At 36.3% G+C, this 25,200-nt stretch overlaps 1 protein-coding gene across 3 annotated transcripts; it reads right to left on the bottom strand.

The window, feature by feature from the left end:
* Fh (fumarate hydratase) lies at positions 1 to 24,432 on the bottom strand. 3 transcript variants are annotated; one of them, XM_021265480.2, is made up of 11 exons: positions 23,679 to 23,909; positions 21,635 to 21,763; positions 21,045 to 21,179; positions 18,031 to 18,141; positions 16,067 to 16,243; positions 13,043 to 13,225; positions 8,040 to 8,205; positions 6,430 to 6,633; positions 4,863 to 4,990; positions 2,287 to 2,440; positions 1 to 183 (listed from the first exon to the last, which is right to left on the bottom strand). In XM_021265480.2, the coding sequence occupies exons 3-11, from the start codon at positions 21,084 to 21,086 to the stop codon at positions 41 to 43; spliced, it is 1,308 nt and encodes a 435-aa protein (XP_021121139.1). In that variant the 5' UTR covers positions 21,087 to 21,179; positions 21,635 to 21,763; positions 23,679 to 23,909; the 3' UTR covers positions 1 to 40. The 3 variants fall into 3 exon arrangements, with proteins under 3 accessions (XP_021121139.1, XP_004853524.1, XP_087050431.1); XM_004853467.4 differs by lacking the exons at positions 21,635 to 21,763; positions 23,679 to 23,909 and adding an exon at positions 24,229 to 24,432; XM_087194305.1 differs by lacking the exon at positions 21,635 to 21,763 and having other exon boundaries at positions 23,679 to 24,301.
* Positions 24,433 to 25,200: the final 768 nt, after the last annotated feature.

Below are 25,200 nucleotides of genomic sequence, written 5' to 3'. Positions count from 1 at the left end.
TTTTTAAAAATTTTACACGTTTATTATAAACTTATTTGAATCACTTTGGACCCAGCATGTCCTTAGGTTTTACCCACTCATCAAACTGCTCTGCTGTGAGATAGCCAAGTTCAATAGCAGTTTCCTTTAAGGTAGATCCATTTTTGTGCGCAGTTTTAGCAATTTTTGCTGCCTTGTCATACCCTGAAGAAAAAATAAAAAGACAATACAGGAATTAATAGTGACACTCGGTTTTCTTCAGCAAAAGGCAATCATTATTGTTTATCTCATATTGATGCTATGGGCTTCTTCAGTGATGTTATTTATTTTTAAAAATATTTAACAGTGACTCAATAATTAGTATTTCTCATATAGAATAGATAGATCTTTACTCGTCTGAAGGAATAAAGACTGTGACAAGTTCAATGCTCCAGTCCTACAGAAAATACAGCACAGTGTGGCAGACAGCTGTGCGAGCGGTCCCAGGAGGTAGGAATCCCTGTGAGGAGGAGAAGGCCCTTCAGAGATGCTTCCCATAGCTCTTCTCTGCAGCGAGCTCTGCTCCCGGGCCTCTCCATTACACAGAGGGCTGGGGAAGTCTGAGCAGAAATATATACTTATACATACTGTTCACTTCGGTTATTTGCTTTTGAAGTTAACAAAATTACAGAGTTAACAGAAGTTATGCAGTTCTGCAAGTTGTCTGACTTAATATAATTTTTTAAAACTCAGTAGGTAAAATGAAACTAACATGAGAAAAAAAAAAAGCAAAGATCAGAGGAATATGTGCAAAGGAAAGAAGTCTGAAACCAAACAAAATGATACAGGTCTGTAAGCAATACTTAAACATCTATAAAACAAACTATGGGCAGAATTGATTTTATTATGTAACTGAATTTGTGCATTCTAAACACATTGGTAAGGGCAGCATTTACTAACAGAGCAGCTTTGTGAAAGAATTCTCATGTGAAACTCTTGGGATTAATATATGTTCTGTACTTTTACGTTAACAATGACACTGAAATCTTAGCATTAATGTGCACCACTTTTAGTCTCAAGTTCTACAAGACATATTAACCACCTGTAACACAATGAAGTCACTGAAAATTCATGATATGAGGGGTTGTAAGGCTCATGCTCAGCTCATCTTTATATTTTCTCTGATAAGTCTTTTCATCTAACACTAAATTGATTGCAAGAAAGATCTATCTATTCAGCTTTAGGGGATACCTCTAATTTAAAAGTTTTGATAATACATTCTCAAGATCTGATGAAACATTCTGGGGTTCCATTTATATCTTTCTAGTTGAATGTCGATGCATAACAATTATAAATGGATCAAAATATTTTTATTAGTCTTAATACTATACAATCCTCCCCCACAAAAAAGCTATGGATCATATTAGACTCAGAGCTACCCAGAGCAATCAAATGAGCTCTAACTGAAATTACAGTTTGATGTGTAGCCAAGAATATAAAGTCTGTTTGCAAAGTTCAGGATTACAGAAGTTTTAAAGTAGTAATGATATTATGCCAAATGACTACATCATAACTTGTTCTAAAATAGAAAATCAAAGGCTCTGTTAACATCAGCTCAGCAGAAAGAAGGGCAAAAAGGCTTTTAACACATTATAATATAATCCAAGAAATGCTCCAAACCTACAAAAACCAAAACAGCCTTTTTAATGGGGATTACTACAGTCAGCCTATAATCCAAGTATGGGTGATTCTACATAATGAAATATTTACAAGTCTGGAAAAAGGCTTGCAATGTAAAAGTATGGTTTTAAATAAAATATTTACATTTTCCTTCCTTTCCTTATAAGGAATGAATATATATACCTTTTTTCTCTTTAATTGGCAACTTTCTATTTCTGAATTGGATAAAATAACAAGGTCAGGGAATAAGAGCATCCAGAGAAGGCAGATGAATGAATTCATTCCATGTTGCTCATCAGCCAGTGCCACCTAGTGACATTACCAATCCAGAGTCTTATAAATAACCAAGTGCTGCCTAAAATATTTAGCATCTGAATTCAATTAAGATTAAATAAGTTTGAAATACTATTTCCAAATATGATACTTCAAATAAAATGAAGTATAATGGATTGTTTTGGAAAGAACTATGACACAATAAAAGTTATAAATATATATAGTTTCTTTTAACATAATTTCTAGTATTTTAAGATTTTACTAAAACAATGTCCAAGAATTTGTTGCCCACAAATATTCATCCAATATTCTCTAAAAAGTTTTCAACATTTAATTTCCCATTCAAAATGACATTATTCTTCCTTAAACCCTTACCTATATGAGGATTAAGAGCAGTCACCAACATCAGAGACTCATTCATTAGTTTGTTGATCCTTTCTGTGTTGGCTTGGATCCCCACCACACAGTTTTCTGTGAAGGAAACTGAAGCATCCCCCAGAAGCCTGGCTGAGTGTAACACATTTTTAATCTTTCAGAGAAAGAGAAAGAAACACATAACTAAACTTATTTTTTTTTGTCAAATGATATATATTATTTGCTGGCTCATATAAATATATAATTCAATGAAATAAACAGCACTCCTAAAAACTATAAAGCACTGAACATAGAAAAAAAATGTGATCGCTTCTCGGCCTTTTGGCTACGATCAGGTGAAAACAAATGTGAAAGAAATTATGAACATATGTAGCACAAAAATCTGAAAAAGGTGGAAAAAGACATAAATACAAATAACTAAAATATAAGGTAGAACGGGTGTGAAGTGTGAACAACCACAGTGAAGGGAATTACTTTCTGCTACAGGAGTTGAAGTCCTGCTTGATACACAGGACTTGGACAGCCAGAGAAGGGCAAGAATCTTCCACACAGGAAGAAAAGGAGCAATGGTGCAGAGGTTGGCGAGCTCAGCATGTGCTTGGGGCAGCCGGTAAAGTCAAGGCTTCCCAGTTGTTAATAATCACCAAGATTTTTATGCTCAAAACCAATATTGCACTCTCGTTAAATTAACTTTTTACAGTGTGTTTAAAGACAGTACAAAACCAACTGGTATGTTCTGGCATTCGTTTCTTTCTGGTAAGATTGCCAATATGTACTAAGATACGTTCACATCCTAACATCCTTTGGTCTGAAACCCAAAGTCTAAAACCTGTACTTTCAACAACTGGCTCTGATAGAAGGCACTGAACTTTATTGTAAGGTGAATGTTGGTTATCTTATTTTCTATGAAAACCAAAATACTGACTGAAAGAAAGGATTAACGAGACAGTACTTCCTCCCAAGTGCTCTCCTTGTATCCTCGCAGGCTTTCTTCCATTGGTTTTTCCCTCTTCCATATGCCTTGGAAACATTACTATGTCCCCTCAACTGTTCTTTTTCTTTCATCTTACAAAGATGGAATAAGACGGTATCATCTTTCATCCATAATAAATGATAAACATCAAAAAAAAAAAAGGTTGTTATGCACACACACACACACACACACACACACACATATATGCCAGGCAGCTGGTGTTAACTGCTTGGAATGTGACCTGAAAGCAAAAGTTCATAGGTCTGAATTCTGCGTTGGCCTTAAAACCTATATTCTAGCAGAGGCAAAAAATCTCATTCACTGCTACTGTGAACACCCAATACAGGGTATAATAAAAAGAGGTTCTTGACAGATAAATGGTGAATTCACTGTGTGAATATTAAAATTTGGCATTTGCATATTCTTATCAAGTTAGACTTTATATTGTATACAAACAGGAAAAAAGGCATCTAGTGTATGTTAGATATAATGCTTTACGCAAATCAAGGACTAAATGGTGACACAGCTTCATTATCTCAAGTTAGGAAAACCAAATGAAAGATGATGTCATCTTGCTCCATCTTTGTAAAAATGAAGAACAACAGTTTTAGTAGACAAAATGATGTTTCCAAGGCATACAGAGAGGGTAAAACCAATGGAGGAGAGCCTGAGAACAGACAGGAAGGGGATGACAAAATGTTGAAAAAACCAAGGAGGAAGAATATTTCCAAGAGGGACTGTCATGTTGGATGCTGTAAGAGAAGAACTATGTGATGCCCATTGGACTGAAGAAATCACAAGAGATGGGCAAACAATTTGAGCACAAACTGAGGGGGCTGAAGCAGGACTGCAGTGACATAAAATTAAAGTAACTTCAGGTTACTTCAAGAAGACTGAATCTGAAGCAAGGAGAAAGAAAGGAACAGCTTGAGAAGAAGGCAGGGTTGAGGGTCCCAAGTCTTACTTCAAGAATTTTTCTTCCTATTAAACAAAAAAAGCATCAAATCACTTGAGCTAAGTCACCTAAATCCTAATATCTAAGGTTACTCTTCTAACATTGACGTGTTCACAACGAGGCTGTAATTCATATGTCTCACTGCTGGGCACTGCAGATCTGAATTCGATCATCCGACCCAGGCATTATGAAGTTTTACACACCCTGCACAAATTAGACACCTTTATCTATAAAATGTTTTAAATAAATCCATGAATATAAATAAATTCCTTTTAATTAAATGAAAATAAATAAATTTTTTGATTATTGTAATAATTTTTAATTAGTATGAATAATATTAATATTTATATTTGGGCAGTAATTATTCAAATTTAAGCCAACTAACTAGATTCAGGCCATTTAAGGGTTTTAATTAACTTTATTAGTAAAAAGACTGATAAAAGTAATTAGATCCATTTGAACCACCAGTGGTACAACCCACCCAACTGGACTGGCATGCATGTACCTCTGGTGGTTCAAGAGGGCAGGAACATGTTAATAAGTCTTTGACTTCCGGTTGCTACCTATACCATCCAACTACTTAATGTTGAATCTAAAGATTGTTAAGTCTTTAATCAAAAGCCATTAAAAATTGAATTTAAAGCTTACCATCATTGGTTTGAAAACATTCAACTCAAAATGTCCATTGCTGCCTCCCACGGTGACAGCAACATGATTCCCCATAACCTGGGCTGCAACCATGGTCATTGCTTCACACTGGGTAGGGTTCACCTTGCCTTCAAGAAAAACATCAGTGACAGAATCTGCATCAGATACACTCATGGTTTCATGGAGTAGTCAAGATTAGGCTTTAAGTCAAATAAGAAGGAAATCTAATTTCATTAAATAAAATAAGCCATAGAATAAAGCAAGGATGAAACTTACCAAAGTAAAGGGATGAGTAACCACAAATTGAATCACTTAATGACTAACAAGAAGCCACATCTATACATTAAATAGAGTTCCTCACCTGCCTGGCTTTCAATCATTTTGAAAATATTTATGAAACCAGGCACTGAATATACACTCAGAAAGATGCAAGTCCTACCTTCTCAGAACTTGGAGGAGCTGGTAACTTCAAAAGTTAATGGGTAAATACAGAGAAGTCTAAGCTGGTATGGGAATATTTACAAAGAGACATCTTACCAATACTTGGAGGATTTATGTTAAACTGGAACTTTCCTACTCATCACATGAGTCTCTGTAACTTTACCATCGCTCAAGTTTGAAACAAACATCCCAGATTCCTCTGACCAGTGCAAGGTTAACACTGGGAAGATCACTTCCTTTATTGGCAACTCTCCATTTCTTTTTTATGCAATCACCTCAGATTTGCAATCAACTAAACCCATAAAAGACTAAAACATGATCTCTTCCTGTTCTATACATACATAGATTTAAAACAATTGTCAGGCCTTTCTTTCTATTAAAAATTATTTTCTCAGTTTTAGTTCAACACAGGTTGGCCTACAACACCTTTGTAAATCTCTATTGTCGTTTGACACACTGTCATCTCAACTTTGCTATCTGCTAATATGACTAGCAGGTATTCTCTGCTTTTCCCCTAAGTCACTAGTGAAGTGCTGAATGGGAAAGGCCCTTCAGCTTGCTACCAAGATATCCCAGACTAAAGTCAACTCATTAGCCATGCCTTCAATGTCACTGTTCAACCAGCTACAGTCATCTACCAGCACTGCTCACACTTCTCCACTAAAACTAATGATTATCACATGAGTCTATCACATGCCTGGTTGATCCAGACATCCGGTATCTGTGTCACTTCCCTTATCTGTCGGGCTTATTTCACATAAAACATAAAATAACAGGAGCTTGGTATGGCTTGTTTTTTACTCAATCCTTGCTGATCACTTTCACAGCACAGCCTACTCCAGAATTCTCTTGGCTTTGGATGGTGAAGGAAGGAACCATTACATACTTTCTAACAAAGGAATCAAACTTCATGTTGCTAACTCAGATTCTTTCTTCCTAACTGGTTAGATGATGTTCCTAGAAGCCCTGGTCCAAGATGTCTGACACAAACATTCTGAAACAAGTGTGCCCCAAGTGTTCCCATTCAGCTTTGGGATTGCGTTACACAACAAGAGACACACTCTGAAGCTGAGAATGCCTGGAGTCCAGTCAGTCTAGCTCCAGCATTCACTAGCTATGTGATTACCTGGCATGATACTGCTTCCTGGTTCATTTTCAGGCAAGATCAGCTCTCCCAGACCTGACCGAGGACCAGAACCCAGAAAGCGAATATCATTTGCTATCTTCATCAGACTGCAAGCAGTGGTGTTCATGGCGCCACTGAGCTCAACCAGAGCATCATGAGCAGCCAGAGCTTCAAATTTATTTGGAGCAGTGACAAAAGGCAAGCCTGAAGGAAAGAAAAAAAATAATAATAACCTATATGGGTAAACAGGGAAAATTAAACATTTGTGTACTGTCAGCAAGTTAAATGGAAGTTACAGTATATGAAAAGCAAAAATAGAACAGAAGTCTTAAGGTGTAGTTAAGGGCAGAGTGAATGCATATACCATGCACAAGTGGGTTTGCTCCCAAACACTACAAAAACAAAACAAAAACAAAACAGAATAAAAACTGTACTTCAAAAAAAGTGCTTAAGTTTCAAGCTTTGTCTATATTTCTTTAAGAAGTCCCAAGGGGGCAAAAAGAACTGACACTAGCGCATTTACAAGATGAAATACCAATGACAATAAATAAATATAATGGAATGAAAAACACTATCCTCCTGCAAACACCTGTCTGATTGTCTGATGCCTGACTATTCTTGAGTAAGGATGAAAAGTGAGTAAAATTCACTTTTCCTTTATTTCACGCTCTTTTTCTAGTATAATTTTTAAAAATTTCTTTGTCGGGCCGGGGATTTAGCTCAGTGGTTTTGCCGCCTGCTGCACAAGAGAAGGACCAAGTTCGATCCCCAGTACCAAAAAAAAAAAAAATTTCTTTATCCACTGTACTCTGTTCCACTGTTTCCTTTAGCCAGGGGGGATAAGATCCTCTGAGAGATAGAGAGTGGATATCAACCAGGTGTTCTCAGTCAATCTCTCCAATGTTCAGGTTTTTAAAACCCTCTACATTCTAAACCCTAAGAATAGTTATTTTATATGAAAGTGTGATTTGAAAAATTCAGCCAGTAAGCTCTAATACACATTGTATACTTATCTTGATCCTAACCTTGAAGTAACAACTGCATCTTAGTAAGAGCTTTCTGAACATGACAACTTGGTTTTAATAATAGTAATCATTATTCAGACTACAGAACTCCACTGAAGAAAAGACAGAAATTAAAAAGGTTAATAATTTGGGCTGGGGACATGGCTTGGTGGTTGGTAAAGTGCTTGCCTAGCACATTTGAGGCCTGGGGCCTAATCCCCAGCATCACAAAACAAACACCAAAAAAAGATTAATAATTCAAAAAAATATGACAGCATAACACAAAAAAGTTACACTTACCTTCAACATTTTTATTGTTCAAATGACTTTATCTACTTTGAAAACTATACTGCAAAACAGCTTTAAAGCAAAAATAACAGAATAGCACCAGGTAATAAAGTTAACCTTGGTAGACATGAACTGCATCTTTGAACTCCTATGTGGAAAAACCTTTAAAAAGTAGAAGGACTAACATTACAACTTTTGAAATGGATATAAGGCACATGTTTGATAGAGAAATATTATTTCTACCTTTAAATTCTGAAGACTGTAAGGGGAAAACATACAGACTGGTGTAATGATGTCTAACAATTCATGATCACTAACCTGTGAGTGCAGCCACTTTCGCAGCAACCTTTTCCGCAAAGCCAATTCTGGTATTTAAGCCAGTGCCAACAGCAGTACCTCCGGCTGCAAGTTCATACATTCTCGGCATGGTAGCTTTTATTCTCACCATGGCATACTGCACTTGTTGCACATAACCACTAAATTCCTGATGAGAGAAGAAAATTAAGGTGAGAAAAAATGTCCTAATGGCCTAAAATTTATGGTAACTGGATTAACCTGAAGTTTTAAAAGATGTTTCAGAATATTAAAGTATAAGCTACATAAGTCGTATTCATACTATGTCACTTCATATGACAAGCAAGGTCTGAGGAAAGAGGTGGATTTATAAACCTGTAAGGTAGGGCAATGCAAATAATAACATGCAATCTGTTCACAATCTAGTCTTGGAACAAAAAACAAATAAAAGCAACACAGGAAACTAACTTTTAAAAAAATTTACTATATTAAATTACTGATTTATTTGCAAACTACAAATACTGATATCCCTTTTTTGGGGGGGGAGGGGTATGTCTCAGATAACTGTGAGAAAGAAAAAGTACTGAACATTCTCCCAAGAAAAATGCAAACAGAAATACTCTCCACAAAATTTCAGTTTAAAAAATTAAGCAGGAACATGAGGACACTTTACAAGGACATTAAGAAGGGACTCACTGAACAGCGTTAAGAAGGCTAACAGTGGAGTAAGACCATGGCTTCAGTATGTGCTTTAATTCTGTCAGCATCATACCAGTTGCCAAACACTTTGACACATTTTTAAATAAAACAACCCTGGAATTTATGATGTTTTGAACATAGCAAGGGCCCTCTCAGGAATTACATGGGCACAAAAGGCATAAACTAGGACTTAGTTGGGCATGCTGAGATATACTGTTACATTTTTTTTTAATCCTGCCTGAAAACAATGAAAAACTCTGAATACTTTTGATTGGCTTATGGATTTCATATTGTTCTAAACAAAGTATTTCAAAGGATTTAACTCTTTTTGGGTAGACATGCTCCACCTGACAAAACTGTCACATATATACACCGGCTGGATTCACTTATGGAATACATTTTTTTGATTAGGGAAAAATTGCAAAAATACAGAAGATGATTCCAATAAAAGCAAGTATAAATACTTCTGATAAAGTCAGAGAAAAAGAGAATTTTCTGTCACAATAAGTTGAATGATATTAGATAGGATGTTGAATCATGGCCAAAATGAACTTTATCACAGTGGATTTAAACATGCTGACATGTGCACAAAATGGGGGAGGGGTTAAAAACCAGAGGGAACAATAGTTTTATTTTTTTTAATTTTTAAAATTAATTTTATTGGTGTATTTTAGGTAAACAATATAATGACATTCATCATTGGAAATTTGCACCTTTACATAATCTCTCCTGCTTCTTATTTTTCCCCCTTCCCCTGCCCTCCCTTCAACCCCTCCATCCCTCCCTATTTACAAAGACTTTGTTTCCATTTTTTCATTTTCTCATATTAATTCCATTCCCTTCTATCCTTTCCCCTACCCCTCCAACTTCCCCTTCCCTTTGCCCCTTTTCTTCCTATTTCACATTATCTATTATACCTTTTAGTCCTTATTTACACTTTCAGTTTCTCACACTAGAAAAACTATTCAGTATTTACACGTGTGTCCTATTGATTTCACTTAAGAGTATCACCTCAATATTCATCCATTTAGCTATAAATGTCTCTAATTTCTCATCTTTCATGGCTGAGTAGTACTCCATTTTAGAAAAAAAAACACATTTTCTTTATCCAGTCTCCAGTTGATGGGCAATTGGGTTGCTTCCAAGTTTTAGCTATTACAAATCGTGCTGCTATGAACATGGGTGCACATATATCACTGTGGTATGATTCTTTTAATTCTTTGGGGAAGATCCCCAGCAGGGGAATAGCTGAGTCAAATGGGACTGCCAGTCCTAGCTCTCTGAGGTGTCTCCATACTGATTTCCATAGCGGTTGCACTATCTATCAGCACTTGTTATTGGTTCATTTCATGATAGCAGCCATTCTTTCTGGGGTGAGGCAGAGTCTCAGCATTGTTTTCATTTGCATCTCTTGAATGACCAGTGATGTTGAACATTTTTCAGTATGTTTATTTGCTATTTCTACTTCTTTGTCTGAGACATGTCTGTTCATTTCAGATGCCCATTTCTGGATTGGGTCTTTAAATTTGGGAGGTCTGATTTTTTTTAAGTTCTTTATAGATTCTAGATAGTAGACCTTTGTCTGAGGAAAAGCAGATGAAAATTTTTTCTCACATTGTGGGTTGTCTCTTCACATTGTTGGTGGTTTCTCTTGCTGTGCAGAAGCTTTTTAATAAGAAGAGATCCCACTTGTTGTCTGTGCTAGTTCATGGGTAACTGAGGTTTTATTCATAAAATATTTTCCTACACCAATGTCAAGAGTACTACCTAACGTCTGTTTCAGTCGGTTCAGCATTTGTTTTAATATTTACATCTTTAATCCATTTTGATTTTAGTTTAGTGCATGGTGAGAGATATAGGTCTACTTTTATTCTTTGGCAAGGTGAAACCCAATTTCTCCAGCACCATTTATTAAAGAGGCTATCATTCCTCCAGGGAGGGTGTTTGGCTCCTTTGTCGAAGATGAGGTGGCTGAGTGTGTCTAGAGTTGTTTCTGCATCTTCTAATCTGTTCCACTGGTCCTCAGGTCTGCTTCTTTGCCAGTACCATGCTGTTTTTATCACAGTAGCTTTGTAGTATAGTTTCAAGTTGGGGGTTGTGATACCCCCTGCCATGTTGCTGTTGTCTAGAATTACTTTTGCTATTCTAGGTCTGTTCTTCTTCCAAATGAATTTTTGGATTGTTTTCTCAAGGTCCATGAAGTATGCTGCTGGAATTTCAATTGGGATTGCATTGAATCTATATAGCAGTTTTGGAAGTATGGCCATTTTCACTATGCTGATTCTTCCTACCCAGGAGCAGGGGATGCCTTTCCATTTTCTGATATCATCTTCAATCTCTCTTTTCAGAGTGCCATAGTTTTCAGAGAAGAGGTCTTGGATTTCTTTCGTTAGGTTGATTCCTTGGTATTTCAGTTTCTTGGATGCTATTGTGAAAGGAATTGTTTGCCCTATTTCTGTCTCAGTGAGTCTGTTGTTTATGTAGAGGAAAATTATTGATTTTTGTGTGTTGAACTTGTATCCAGCTGCTTTACTGAATTTGGTTAAGTCTAGAAGACTTTTGGTGGAGTTCTTGGGGTCATCTATATAGAGTATCATGTCATCTGCCATTAATAATAATTTGACATCTTTGTTTCCTATCTCTATTCCTTTTATTTCTTTCTTTTGTCTAATTGCTGTGGCTAATGTTTCCAACACTATATTGAACAGAAGTGGTGACAGTGGACATCCTTGTCTTGTTCCTGATTTTGCTGTGAAGCATTTCAGTTTTTGACCATTTAGTATGATATTGGCTGTTGGTTTTTCATAGATAGCTTTCATCAGATTGAAGTAGAGACTATTCCAATTTTTTGTAGGGTTTTTATCATAGATGTGTGTTGGATTTCATCAATTGCTTTTTCTACATCTACTGAGATGATCATATGGTTTTTGTCCTTGACTCTATTGATATAGTGTATTACATTTATTGATTTGTATATGTTGAACCATCCGTGCATCCCTGGGATGTATGAATCCCACTTGGTCAAGGTGTATGATCTTCTTGATGATCTTCTGCATTCTATTTGCCAGTATCTTATTACGGATTTTTGCATCTATGGGAACAATAGTTTTAAACACACACATTGTTCCTCCTTAGAAACTGGTACTAAGAGCCAATAATGGAAAGAGAAATGGGACACAGTCTTAAAAGGCAACATAATCTGTAGGAGGAGGAGCTCAATTTAGTCCCATCATTTGTATTTCAACTAATCATTCTGAGTTTTCTTCATCCCTTCAGTAATGAAATTAAGCTGAATGATCAAAAACTAAAAGTTTTCTTTAGTGTTTGCTACCATATCATCTACACAGAATCATAACTGAGAATTTATCCAAGTAAGCAGTAGCTTTATTCTTACCCTGACCTCAATTTCCATGAAACTATTATTTGACAACTTATCATTTGATATTTGGCATATATAACCTTCTGATATATAATTTGTATATATCCTACCACCCAAACTGGAACGTAAGCTGACAAAAAAATGTTTATTGAATTTCCTTTGTAGTGCATGCTATTAGGTATTCTTTGAGGTACTGGTAAAGGGACATAAAAATATTTTCTGGTATTTTGAAGAAGAGAATAATACCTCCTTCACATGTGGGCAAAATAATTTTATAAGGTAATAGCTACCCTGTTTATTCACTTTAAATTTTAAATAACAACCTTAGAATGAAACAGACAAATAACAACCTTGGTGAAGATGAGTGTGCTGATGATGACAGCTAACACTAATGGGTACTAAAGGTTCGAAATGGTCTACATGAATCAGCTTATTAGAACCCCATAACTAATCTGTGAGAGAGATGATGTTCTCCTTATTTTACAGGTCAGAAAACTGTGGCACAGAAAGGGTAAACAATTTTCTTCCCACAGCTTATTCATAGCAAAGATCTGAACCAGAACACGCTGACCGAGTTTAGCTCACTGCCAGTATGCTCTGCTCTTCTAAGTGGATAGCATTACAGCTACTGACTTAGGCTGGATGTGGTGGCACACACCTGTAATTCCAGCCCTCAAGAGGCTGAGGCAGGAGGATCACAAGTTAACAGCATAGCCTGAGGAACTGAGCAGAACCCAGTCTCAAAATAATTACAAAGGGCTGGGGATGTAGCTCAGCACAAAGACCCTGGGTTCAATTAACCAGCTATTGACTGGTTAATTCAGAATAATTGTTGTCACTGTCATTAATTATTATAAGCTTGGCATTTTAAACCAGTGTGATTTCAAGGACAATAGAATGGCCATCGTGTTGATCCCCAAATAGAATAAAATTAGTCACAGTCCTATACCTGCCCAAGAGTGAGTGGAACAGCGTCCTGAGTGTGAGTCCGCCCGATTTTGATGATCTGCGCAAACTCTTTGGATTTAGCACTGAGAGCATCATGTAGCTTCTGCAGCCCTGGTAACAGTACTTCATGAACTTCTATGGCAGCAGCAATGTGCATTGCTGTGGGGAAAGTATCATTGGAGCTCTGTGGGAAATTTTTCAAAAGAAATTAAAATGTTAAAACAGAGGCAACATAAAACAAACGTGAGTATCTCAAAAAACACTAAATGACAACCCAAAACTCCTTGTATGCAATACCCAGTCACAATTATGTGTGGGAGGTCATGGACCACTTAAGGGCAAACAAGAAGCGACTTGATTTCCTACTGAAACAAACTCAGAACTGTATTATATACAAATATACTGAATATATTATACATTATAACCAGGTATATTGAATATATTACATTATCTACCCACTAATAAATGACAGCAAAACATAGAAGTACAGTTAACAAATGCATTTGGAGATAATAATAAAATATCTTACAATTATATAGTGCATTCAATCTTTCAGAAACATTTTGTTTATTAAATTTCAAGAAAATGCTGTGAGAAGGGTCATCACTTTAATAGGAAAGCCAAGCTCTCAAAGAGACAGTGTGACCAAAATATTTAAGAACTAGTGAAACTGAGGCCTACCAGGCAGTGTGTATCAAAACTCTTTCTTTAACTACTGGCCCAGTAGAAACACTTATAGTATCATGCTATCTAAAAAGATACATTTGCTATTTACATATTTCAACTGTTTACTACAGAAAATTTCAAAACACAAAAGTAGGATGAGCAGTATAATGAACACTAATGCACCTATTACCAAAATTCAATAATCGTCATTGTGTAGTCAATCTGCGTCACATATAACTCTACCCTCCTCCCTCACCCTATTAAACACACTGTATTATTCTGAAGCAGATTTCAGATTTAATATATTAAAGGCAAGTATTGAGTTTGAAAAAAAATCCTTCATACAATGATCTTATATAAGAAAAACCTTTTACTTTTAATAATTAAAAATACACTAAATTATACTTAGCACCCAGATTCTGGTTTCTCAATATTATTTTGCAAAGAGATTCCCCAAGAGTTCTTTGAAAACTGCCTGTTTCTAGGGCTGAGGCAGGGAAATTAGAAGATGATGGAGTTGAGCTACTTTACAGCGCCAAAAAGTAAGGCTGTACTAAAAAAAAAAAAAAAAGATAGTGGCACATCTAAAGGGGACAAAAGCCACAGGACAAAAGCCATACGTTTTCTAAAACTGAGATAATTTAAGCAGCAGTATAAATAACAAAAGTACTGTACTCTAATCCAGAGAATAAAATAAATCACCACAAATCCATACTGACATATATAAATGATTGAATAAATAAATAAATGAAAATGGGAGTTCAAATCTTCTTTGGAGGAAAATTTCAATCAATACAGTTAGAAGGAAGAATGAAAATTGAATGTTATTAAAAGACTATAGCAGTAATTGAGGTAGGCAAGCTATATTGATGAATGATAAAACAGACAAAAGTTTAAGGAGAAAAAAGATGTTTCCATATTATCTAAGTATCACTAGTAATTACTATGATGATTCTTTAACATGTGTCCAAAATTTTTTTGACATGCCTCCCTTTAGAAATTAAAGCTCAAGTATAGTATACCTGGAGTGGAAGCAGCACTTACAGACTCATTTTTAACAAATATGGTAGAAAAGAGGAAAAGAAGCAATTTTATTGTAGAGAAAGAAATCTGTCAAGCAGCACCTTAACCAAGTGATGAAAGTTAACATCAACAGTCTTAAGCCATGTTGCTATCTTGTACCCCCGATATAAGGCAATGAAAACTTCTGTGATAAATCTTCCCAAAATTCACAGCCTCAGTCCAAGCATGAGAAAATGTATGATACCAAATTGACAGAATTTCTACAAAATACCCTATATTACTTTCAAAAGTGTCAAGGATACTAAATATCCATACCCCCTCAAAATTCACACAAAGAAACCCTGAACTCCAAGGAGCTGGTATCAGGCTGCAGAAGCTTTGTGATGTGATTAGCTCATGGAAGCAGAACACTCAGAAATGGGATTAGTGCCTTGTAAGAGAGACCCAGAACGCTCCTTTGCCATTGCCCTATGTGAGGATGCAGAGAAGATGGCTGTTTATGAACCCAGAAGTAGGCCCTCATCAGACAGCAAATCTTCCAGTCACTTGATCTTGGACATCCTGGCCTCTAAAACTGAGAACAATACTTGTTTTCAAGCCAAGTAGTCTACATAGCAGCCCAAAGGATCTGAGGAAAAAGGCGAAAATGCTGTCACAGGTTGGAAAATTAAAGGCACATGTGACTATGTAGCCTGGACTGAATCCTGAGAGAAAAGAAAATCAATGGAAAAACTGGGGAAATCCTAAGAACATATGTTGTTTATTTAAGAATACTGTGCCCGTGTTAATTTCCTACTTTTGATAAATGTACCATGGTTATCTAAGATGTTAATGTTAAGGGAAGTGGAAGAGAAAAAAGTAACTCTTAGCTATCTTTGTAATTCTTTTATAAATCTAGAATTACTTCAAAAACATTTTAATAAAAAAAAAAGAAAGAAACAAGCTGGGCAGGGTGGCACACACCTGTAATTCCAGCACTCGGGAGGCTAAGGCAGGAGGATCACCGCGATTTCAAGACCACCCTGGGCTACATAGCGGGCTCCGGGCCAGCCTGAACTACATAGTGAGACCCTGTCTCGATGTCCCCCACCCCCCACAAAAAGAAACAGTAAAAATACACGTATATGCTAAATTCAGATGTCCTAAAAGTAATTTGGTAAGATTTGAGACAAAGCCAAGATTCCTAAAAGAAATAAGAAACTTAAGAAATCCTTTTTTCTAAAGAATATATGTTGAGTACACTTTCAATGTCAAAAAGCATATGCTTGCCCTACAAGAAAAATCTCAGGTATTGCTTTTCCACTTGTAACAAAAAAAGGAGAGGATATGTACTGACCTGGCTCTTATTAACATGATCATTGGGATGAACAGGTTTCTTGCTGCCAAGTTCACATCCTAACATTTCAATTGCTCTATTGCTAATGACTTCATTTACATTCATATTTGTCTGGGTTCCTGATCCAGTCTGCCATACCACAAGGGGAAAGTGATCATTCAATTTACCTTCAGCTACCTGGAGGAAAAAAAAGAAGTTACAAATGAGTATTTTAAAAATAAGAAGCAATATTCATTCAACTATTTCAATCAGTCATGATTAAGCAAACTCCATTTATAGAACTATCTTAAGGATGTTATTTTTGTATGCTAAGTGAATTCATGATGGCTCCATAGAGTGTGAATGTAGTTGTTCCACAATTCTAAGATTCCATAGCATAAGTTTTCCCAACCATGAATACTTTAAAGTGAAATACATATTCTGAATGGTATAATAATTCACTGGCTTCAAATGGAAAATGAATCAAACCCATCTTTCTTATTTTTCTCCCTGCTCCAATAGAAGGCCACCTGTAAAGGGTGGCAAATGTGTTATGTCTTTAGATACATTTATTGTTGGTGCTCAGCAGGAATATCCAACAGATGTTACCACCCAGAGTCAGCATGATAATAAACTAGGGACTTGAAAATGTGAGCTCATTAATAGCTACTTCACTGCACAGATGTCCAATGAGTAGCAACTGCCAAAAGTAGAAACAAGCACTGCCCAGATTTGCCCCTATTTTTGTCATAATTTTATGCTCTTGGCCCATATGTTTTTCAAATGTAAGCTTCGTAAAAGAAGTGGGTGCTTAACTTTATATCCTGAAGCTTAAAAATCAGAATGCACTTTAGAAATCTATTGCCTTGAACAACTCATTCATTTTAAAATAAAACTTTTGTTCTAGTTATATAAAAATAATAGGTGATCAGTGTAGACAATTTTGAGAACTGAGGAAAGTACAGGAATTATAGTTCCACCTCTCAGAAATAATGACTATTAGCTTGTCAGCCTCTCCTTCCAATCTGTATCCCACAACAGGTATGCGTACACGTGCCATGGGCCCACTGTATCTGAGGAAGCTACCTCCAGGTTTAACAGCCCATGGATTAAATATATTTGGGAAAAAAATGCATTTGTATTGAACACGGACAGATTGTTTTGCTTGTCATTCCCTAAACAATATAGAACAATTAATTATATAGCATTGACATTGCATTAGGTATGATAAGTAATCTAGAAATGATTTAAAGTATATGGGACGATACAGCCTAGGCATATAAAACACCCATCTGTAGAAGAGATTTGAGCATCTGTAGATTTCTGGTATGGGGTCCTTATGTATGTACATATAAAAATATACATTTTCGACTAAAACAAAATTAGGATCATAAAGCACATATCTTTTTGGAAAATTTCCTCCCTGTTTCTCATAGGTAAGGCTTTGCTCTAGGCTAATCTTCAAAAACTTAATTTTCTATCGTTCACAATATAGCTAATATAACTACATAAGCAGCTACTATGGTTAGTTTTTATTATTATAAGCAGTAATATAGTGAACAGCACTATGTACATAGTATTTGAACTGTCATCTCCATCCCTTAAGATAACCTTATGAGTGAATCAGTGAAATTATATTCTTAAGTATTATTAAATAATCAACTAGTTTAAAAAGGAACCATTTATTCTTAAAGAAATCAAATTAAAGTTCAGTCTTTTCAAAAAAAATATTAAAACTACATAAATTAACAAGGAAAGTCAAGAGGCTTAAAAGTTAAAGATGTAATAACATCCAGACATTTTATCAGAATATTAAATTTTAACCACCATATTAATTTTCTCCTCAAACAATAATGCTGCCACCCTACCTTGAAATTTATTAACTCAAGAATTTACAATGCCCTTTCCCGCTGGCAGAGCTTATCATAAGCCAATAAATGAAATGGGTCTGATGCCATGAAGTAAATGCATTAATCACTTCCTACCTCATCTGCTGCCTTCATTATTGCAGTAGCAATCTTTGGATCAAGACCATAATCCTGGTTTACTTCAGCAGCTGCTCGTTTCAAGATGCCAAAAGCTTTAATAACTGGGATCTAAAATTTTAAAAGAAGATCTCAAATTTGTAACTTCAGTTAAGAATGAAAGTGTGTTATTTTATTCAGATACCAAAACAGTTACCTAATTAACACTATGATTTTCAAATGTTTAGAATATAAAGATTAGATACGTCTGTATATGTGAACTAAGAGAACCAAATAAAAGCAAGTAGAGTTTATTTATGTATTTATATGTGTGCCTCACATATACACACACCATACATTCAATGTAAAATTCATTGTACTTTTGTATATACTATAAAGTGTACATTTATTTCATATAGTATGTTAAAAACAAATGGTATTCAATAGTTTTCCAGCAAGAGACAGTCCCACGCTATAATCTTTTCCTTCTTCTCTTAAAAAAACAAAAAATCAATGACATATTTTACTTCTAATCACTATGAGATCACCACTCAAACCACTATGAGATAACCACTCAAACCCAAAGCCAAAAATCAACATAATCTAGTTAGGGAAGACTTGGCAGTCAATAAGAAATTTCTCAGGTTTTAAAAACCCAGGGTTCTCCAGGCCTAAAGTTGATTAACCTCTAATACATACCCATATTTTCATTTGTTAGTAAACAAATCTTTTCATTTTCTAATCAAAATCACCTTAACAAACTTTAAAAAGGTAAACTGAATAACTTTTAAACATATTTCAAGGAAATAATAAGCTGGTTTTTATCAAACCAGTACATTATGAAGTCTTGTCAAAACTAGTACTATACAATGTGGCACAGACCTCAAATGAAATTCGCATAGAGAAAGCAAAAGGGAGAAAACAAGGTGAAGAGAACAATGAAACCTATAAAACAGAAGCTATACTCCTCAGAGTGGAATCAAGTGGAAAAAACAAAACAACATAAAGAATAAGACATACTAACACATAAACCTAGAGCAGAGTGAGTATATGCTGAGGGGCAAACACAACAGGAAAATAGAAAAATTTTATTTTGAATTTTAAGTAAACAAAATTAAGTTTTACTGAAAGAAAATGGAGATAAATGGTCCACAGAATTAAAAACTTGTAAACAAACAGGGATTTAAATCTCTATAGAAAGCTGGGCATTCAGGATGCTGAGGCAGGAGGATTATTGTCAGTCTGGGCTACCTAGTTAGTTCAAGACCAGCCTGAATTACACAGTGAGACCCTGTCTCAAAACAAACAAACAAACCCCCCAAAAAACAATAAAAATAAAATGAATAATTTTTATAGGAACAAACACTATGGTGGTAGGTTGACCAAAACCAAGGTCATAACCAAATGTCAATCAACACTGGCCATTTGAATGGAGTGACTGAAGCTAGGGTTTATAGACCCAGAAAAATGACAAAGGCTGATAGCAGAGAAAGTTACACTAAATACTATTTTTTTTAAAAAAGCACAATATATCACTGGGGAAAAAAAAAGATTATAATATTCTTAATTTATATTAGAAACTCATAATCTCAATTTCTGAGCCTTTTTGCTAAGATCAAATGCAGAAGTTCATGATCTCTTTTGGTTTTGTTTTCCTTTAGGCTTCAAATATGAAGTGTTGGACTTAATCATACTACTAAGTTCAGGGTCTGTCTTATATTTAATAAAGCTCAGGAAATTAATACAGATGAAATCAAATGTGAATAAATTGATATTCTAGGTATCCACCTTTCATACAGACATAGAATCCAAATGGTGCCTTGTTGCTGGAATATCAGCAGCCACATCCTTAAAACCACCCAACTTGCTGGTAGATAATCACAGAACAACCCATGCCCATTCCAACCAATACTGTCAAGGGCTGACTTCCTTAATCCCAGAACTGAATTATATCAGAGTATTTTAGGATCAGTTGCTATCTTTGCTATCCCAAAATGTAGTCAGACTTGATATTTCCCTCATTACCACGCAATGACAATGACAAAGAAATTTTCTTCAAAGATTTAGCTGCCTGTCATAAAATTCTCTCAAGCAGTGAAGATTCAGTCTTGAAGACTTAGGAATGAGTTAAAATATATAAGTTAAAATTATTTAGAATAAAGTTATTGAGAAGACAACTGGTAAATGATATCTCACTGGAATGAAGTCTAACACTGTTTCTAGGCTTGCTAGCCTATCCTGCATTGATTATTTTTCATCCTCGGATTGGGTTCCAGTGGGATTTGTGATGTTATTTCACTAACCCTATTCACATTTTAACAACTCTGAAATCAAAAAGCACCTTACAATCATTGCATATCATAACTTTAGCTTTTTTCTTTCTTAGTGGCAGATACTGGTATATCTTCTAGTTGATGGCATCTCAGATGTAGTAAAATGTCGCAGAAAGTTTCTAATTATTGAATCACTCATGTGGCATTGAACACTTACGTATTCTCTATCCACTTATGTATCTCTATATGCTAGACGTGGTGAATACTTTGGTATATTTATGTTCTGTATACTTTTCTGGAAACTGAAACCAAAGTAGAAGGTATAATATTAAAGAGAAACAAAAGCTTTAAATATATAAAACCAAAAAAAGAAATAAAAATTGGAATACTAAATTAAAAATGTTTACAAGCCGTAAATCCCCAGCAAAAAACTTGTGAATACCCAGCAAGAATGAAAAGATAATCAGTTTTATCCAATAAGAATTCCAAATATTTAGGGCCAGGGATTTAGCTCAGTGGTGCCGCCACCTGCCTCGAAAGAATTCCAAATATTCAAAACCATGGCACAAAGTAGTAGCACACTAAAACTTCAAAAGGCTCTTTGACATTTTAATGAAAGAAAACAGTATTTTACTCAGGAAGAGTTTTCTAATAATATTTACTTTTAAATCTGTAAAGTATTTACTTATAAAGTAAGGTGACTCATTTGAATATAGCTTAGTTCACCCACAATAAGCTAACATTTCTACAAAGGACACTTACTGGCATACGTTCTGTCACACCTCCAATCTTAAAGTTCATCATAGATCTCACAGTCTGGGCACCATAATACTTATCATTTGGGACCTTCAGTTCACCAAAGGTATCATATTCTATACGGAAGGAATTTTGGCTTGCCTAAAGACAAAGATAAAACAATTACCACTTACAAAGAAAGCTCATATCAAAAACAACAATATCTTATTGGCTGTAAGGGGAAAGAAATCTTAATAAGTATCTAAATACAAAAAATTCTGTTTTAACTCTCACTCTATTCCCCACTTTCACTTCTTTCCTTGAGAAATTTTTGGCACTCAAATTCGATAATACAGAAATACAGATTGTAGAACTCATACACTACATACATGTTAAATACAAAGTCACTGAAGCACAATAGTAATCTCTTTTATTTCAAGAATGTGCCCATTATTGGTCAAAATTTGGACAACTCAAACTTAGGTTAAGGTTTATTTTACTGGGAATTTTTGAAAATGATCTAGGAATATTTTGAAATTTCTATAATATATTTAAACAAAATTCAGATATGGTGTGCAAACACTAAGCATGAGATGGCATAATACAACAGAAATTACTCAGGCCTTGTAGTTAAGACAATCCACCACTTGGTAGTTGCATCCTGTGATACTGTGTGTGATGTTCAAGGGCAAGCAAGGGTACATCAGGTGAAGACATCCTGGTTCTTCAGTGAAGACATCCTGGCTCTTCAGAGAACCAGTAGTAATTTAAAAACAGAGAAAGTTTTCACCTAGGGGAAGAACTATTTCTTTATTAGCCTACTATCTTGTCCCACCTACTATTGTAAGAATGCTCTCCTTCCACCCTCATCAACATAGACCTCATCCAAGATCTTCATCACCTTAAGATCCACAAGGACATAGGATCACCGCTGGCCCCTAAGTCACCTGATACTCCCTCCAGTTACTGTATGTTCCCAATAAATGATGGCTAGCTTGGAGTCTTTGTCCTTGCCCGCTCTGAGGTACTGACCTCGTGGCCGCCCATATACTTGGAAATTATACTTTGAAATCTCTATTGTCTTTTTTTTCTTTAGCCCTTGAGTCCCCCTTTCTAGACAGTTGGACTGATCGCCCTTCTATACAAAAAGATTTAATAGATAAAAATTCAACATTTGACTTCAGTGTTTTGAATTTTCAGTTTCTTTCTGAAATTCAGTCTGGTGTGACCTTCAAACCTCAAAATAGGCAAATACATAATAAATGGCTTATTGACATTACATTACAATACTGAATAAGATCATTTATGTTTTCTACTTTTATGGCCATCCTGAAAATCATTAAGGAAATAAAATGACCTTAAAAGAAAATACAAGCCTTCTCTAACCACAGTGCAACCAGAGCAAGTTCAGAGCTGGTTGAGTACTCACTGTTAAACATTCACTCTCAACACACTTCTCCTGTAGTAGTTATCATACTGCATTATTCAGGTGTGACTTCTATGTTTATTTAACTGCTTTGCTTAATCTCCCCCAAAAGTCTCTAAAATCCATGCCCAAAAACTGTCTTATTGACACGACCCAATACACAGAAGGCATTCGGTATCTACATTACCTTTCTACTGAATGAATTTTTATGTGCTCTTTTAAATAAAAGGTAACGTAAGGCTTCTAGAGTTCTCAACACAAGCAACAGAAAGACTTTAACCAAATCAACAAATTGGGAGCTGAGAAAATTAGAATGCCAAAAAAGAAAATGTGTTTGGACTATGAAAAAGAAATTACCCTTATCTATTTTCTAATATTAAAGCCCTAAGAGCCAGGCAGTACTATTTTTTGACATTTGCCACACCAGAACAGATTCAGGAGTTCCCCAGTCTCCTGTTCCCCTTTACTACACATTAAATAGGTTAAAAAAATGAATTAAAAAATGTTTAAAGGCTCTACAATGCACAAAAATTACTAGAGCAAGAAATTCCAGGAATACAAAGTATCCTAGACTTTGCAGATTTAGGTAGAATGATGGCATAGAAGTATCTTAAAATTTGTACTCCAGAAAATGTCTTGGGCCGTTGAAATGGCCAGGTGGAGTATATTTACTAAGGACTCAATGCATGGTATTTTCCTATGTGCAATCTTGCTGAGTAGCTGTAATTACTTCAATTTTACATGTGCAAATTGAGGTGCAAAGACAATGTGTCCAAACTCTCAACTTTGAGGAGACTAGGATTTGAAATCCCATCTTAGATTGCAAAAGACATGCTACACCTCAGTGGACTGTGAAAAACTGTACACTTCCTAAACTATTATTAATTTCTCAAACTTTTCTGAACATAGACACATATTTAATACTTTTTAAAGCCTGAATGCTGAAGGTGACACTCTAAAGAATAGAAGGACTTAGATAATACCTCGAACCTGGACCTTTCAGTAGCTGTCCTTCCTTAGCTGTCTTTCTGAATATAAAGTACTGACTCGGCTACTCCATGTCTTCCATCCTATTCCATCTCTTCAAATACACATCTGAACATCTCCAATTTAAGATTTCTGATTTTTTACTTTTTACAAAAGTTGTGGGGGAAACCAAATTCAGCCTAACAAACTGAACAGGCAATCTCACGAGAAGTAAAGTATTTACCGAAGAAACCTACTGTATCACCTACCTCTGGCGGGCCTGAAAGCATCTTTCTACCTTCTACTCCACCTGGAGGTCTCAAAGCACCGTGCGGGACCAAGAAGCCACAGTTCAGGGGCGACCAGAAGAGCACGCGGCCAGACCCTGCTAAGGAGCAGAGCAAGGGCTGCCCCTCGCCTCACGCCCTCCCCGTCGCCCCTTAGGGTATCTGAGGCAGAGGCCCGGGGATGGGAGCCTCCTCAAGCACAGGAGCGAAGCCCTAAGCGTGTCGGAGGTGGCTCACCCCCAAACGCCTCAGCCTCGGCCCCGGCCGGGCGGTGGGGGCTCCAGAGAGGCCAGGAGCGGCCCGCAGAACTCTCCCGCCAGCTCCCCATACGTCCCTCCGGGGGCAGGATCCTCTAGCGCGGCCGGAGGAGCCTGGGGCCGGGAGGCTGCCGTGCCAGGTCGGGCGCAGAGCCCAGGGCCGCTGGGCCGGGACACCAGGGACTCCCTCCCGCCAACCCGCGGGCGTCCCCGCTAACGAGCAGGAAAGCTGAAGGTCATCGCAGAGAGGCCGGGGATCCAAGGCCCACGCTCACCATTCGAGCGGCGTTCCGCGACCAGAGTGGGAGGATGGCCGCGCCACCCAAGCCGGGAGCTGACGCTGAGTCTGGAGCCCGCAGGAGGCGACGCGACCGCGTCAGAAGCCGGAGCGCTCGGTACATGGTGCAGTAGGTGTGTGTACAATTTTGGGGCGTCTATAGCCACGCCTCCGGGCCGGCTGTCAAAATCTGTTCGGTCCACAATTTTACCCAATAAACAGCCTCAAACTAAGAGGGTGAGGCGGGACCAATCGTTAAAAGCCAATAAGAGTGAGGAGGCCGGCTAGCTTCCTCTCTTATTGGGCAGATGTTTGAAGCCCTCGGATTTATGGGAAACTAGTGAGACAGGAATTATGGAAAAGGAAGTTCTGGTTATTCTTTGAGCCAATTTGATTGTTAACGCGTGGCGGGAGTTTTAGGTAATGAATGAGTTAATTTTGGTTAGTGAGCTATCCTAGAAAGAAATTATTCAAATATTCGAATTATTCGAAACGAATGAAAGGAAAGAATTCGTTTCTTTATTATGTAATTATCCATGACGTTCTTTCTTTTGAAAGTACAGTCTTTTCTTTCTGATCACATCTTCCTAGTGGAAGTTTTTGGACCGTGCAGCAGAAAACCGCATAAAATAATAATTATTCATAATCCCACAACTCAAAATAACCACTCGTTTTTTAAAGTCATTTTGAAGTCTATAATTTTCTTTCTCTTCTTAACATGTCCTCTCAAAACGTTTTTAAATATAGTGTGGAAGATGTCCACGGTTAGGGATGATTTTGGTATTTTTATTTTTTGCATTTAAATTCTCCAAGTTTTTTCACTAACTCATGTGTACGTTTCTAAATTTTAAAAAAAGCATATATTAATATAATAGGTGATTCCAGAAAACCAGCAACTGATATAAAACCAGCATCTGAACCACACTGTTTTCTCTCTTCTCTATTGCTTGTAACTGAAGACAGTTTTAAA

The sequence above is a fragment of the Heterocephalus glaber genome, unplaced genomic scaffold (genome assembly GCF_053883595.1).
Source record: "Heterocephalus glaber isolate CG9 unplaced genomic scaffold, H.glaber_assembly_v1.0 deba00001600, whole genome shotgun sequence".
In the NCBI taxonomy this organism is placed as follows: domain Eukaryota; kingdom Metazoa; phylum Chordata; class Mammalia; order Rodentia; family Bathyergidae; genus Heterocephalus; species Heterocephalus glaber.
This window is presented reverse-complemented; position numbering and strand designations above follow the sequence as displayed.

Coding starts and splice junctions, on each gene's coding strand:
- Fh (XM_004853467.4), bottom strand. CDS start 24,354: ATGTACCGAGCGCTCCGGCTTCTGACGCGGTCGCGTCGCCTCCTGCGG. Junction 2,441..4,862: donor ATGTTTTCAAACCAATGATG/GTAAGCTTTAAA, acceptor TTTCTCTGAAAG/ATTAAAAATGTGTTACACTC. Junction 184..2,286: donor TGCTCTTAATCCTCATATAG/GTAAGGGTTTAA, acceptor TTTTTTCTTCAG/GGTATGACAAGGCAGCAAAA.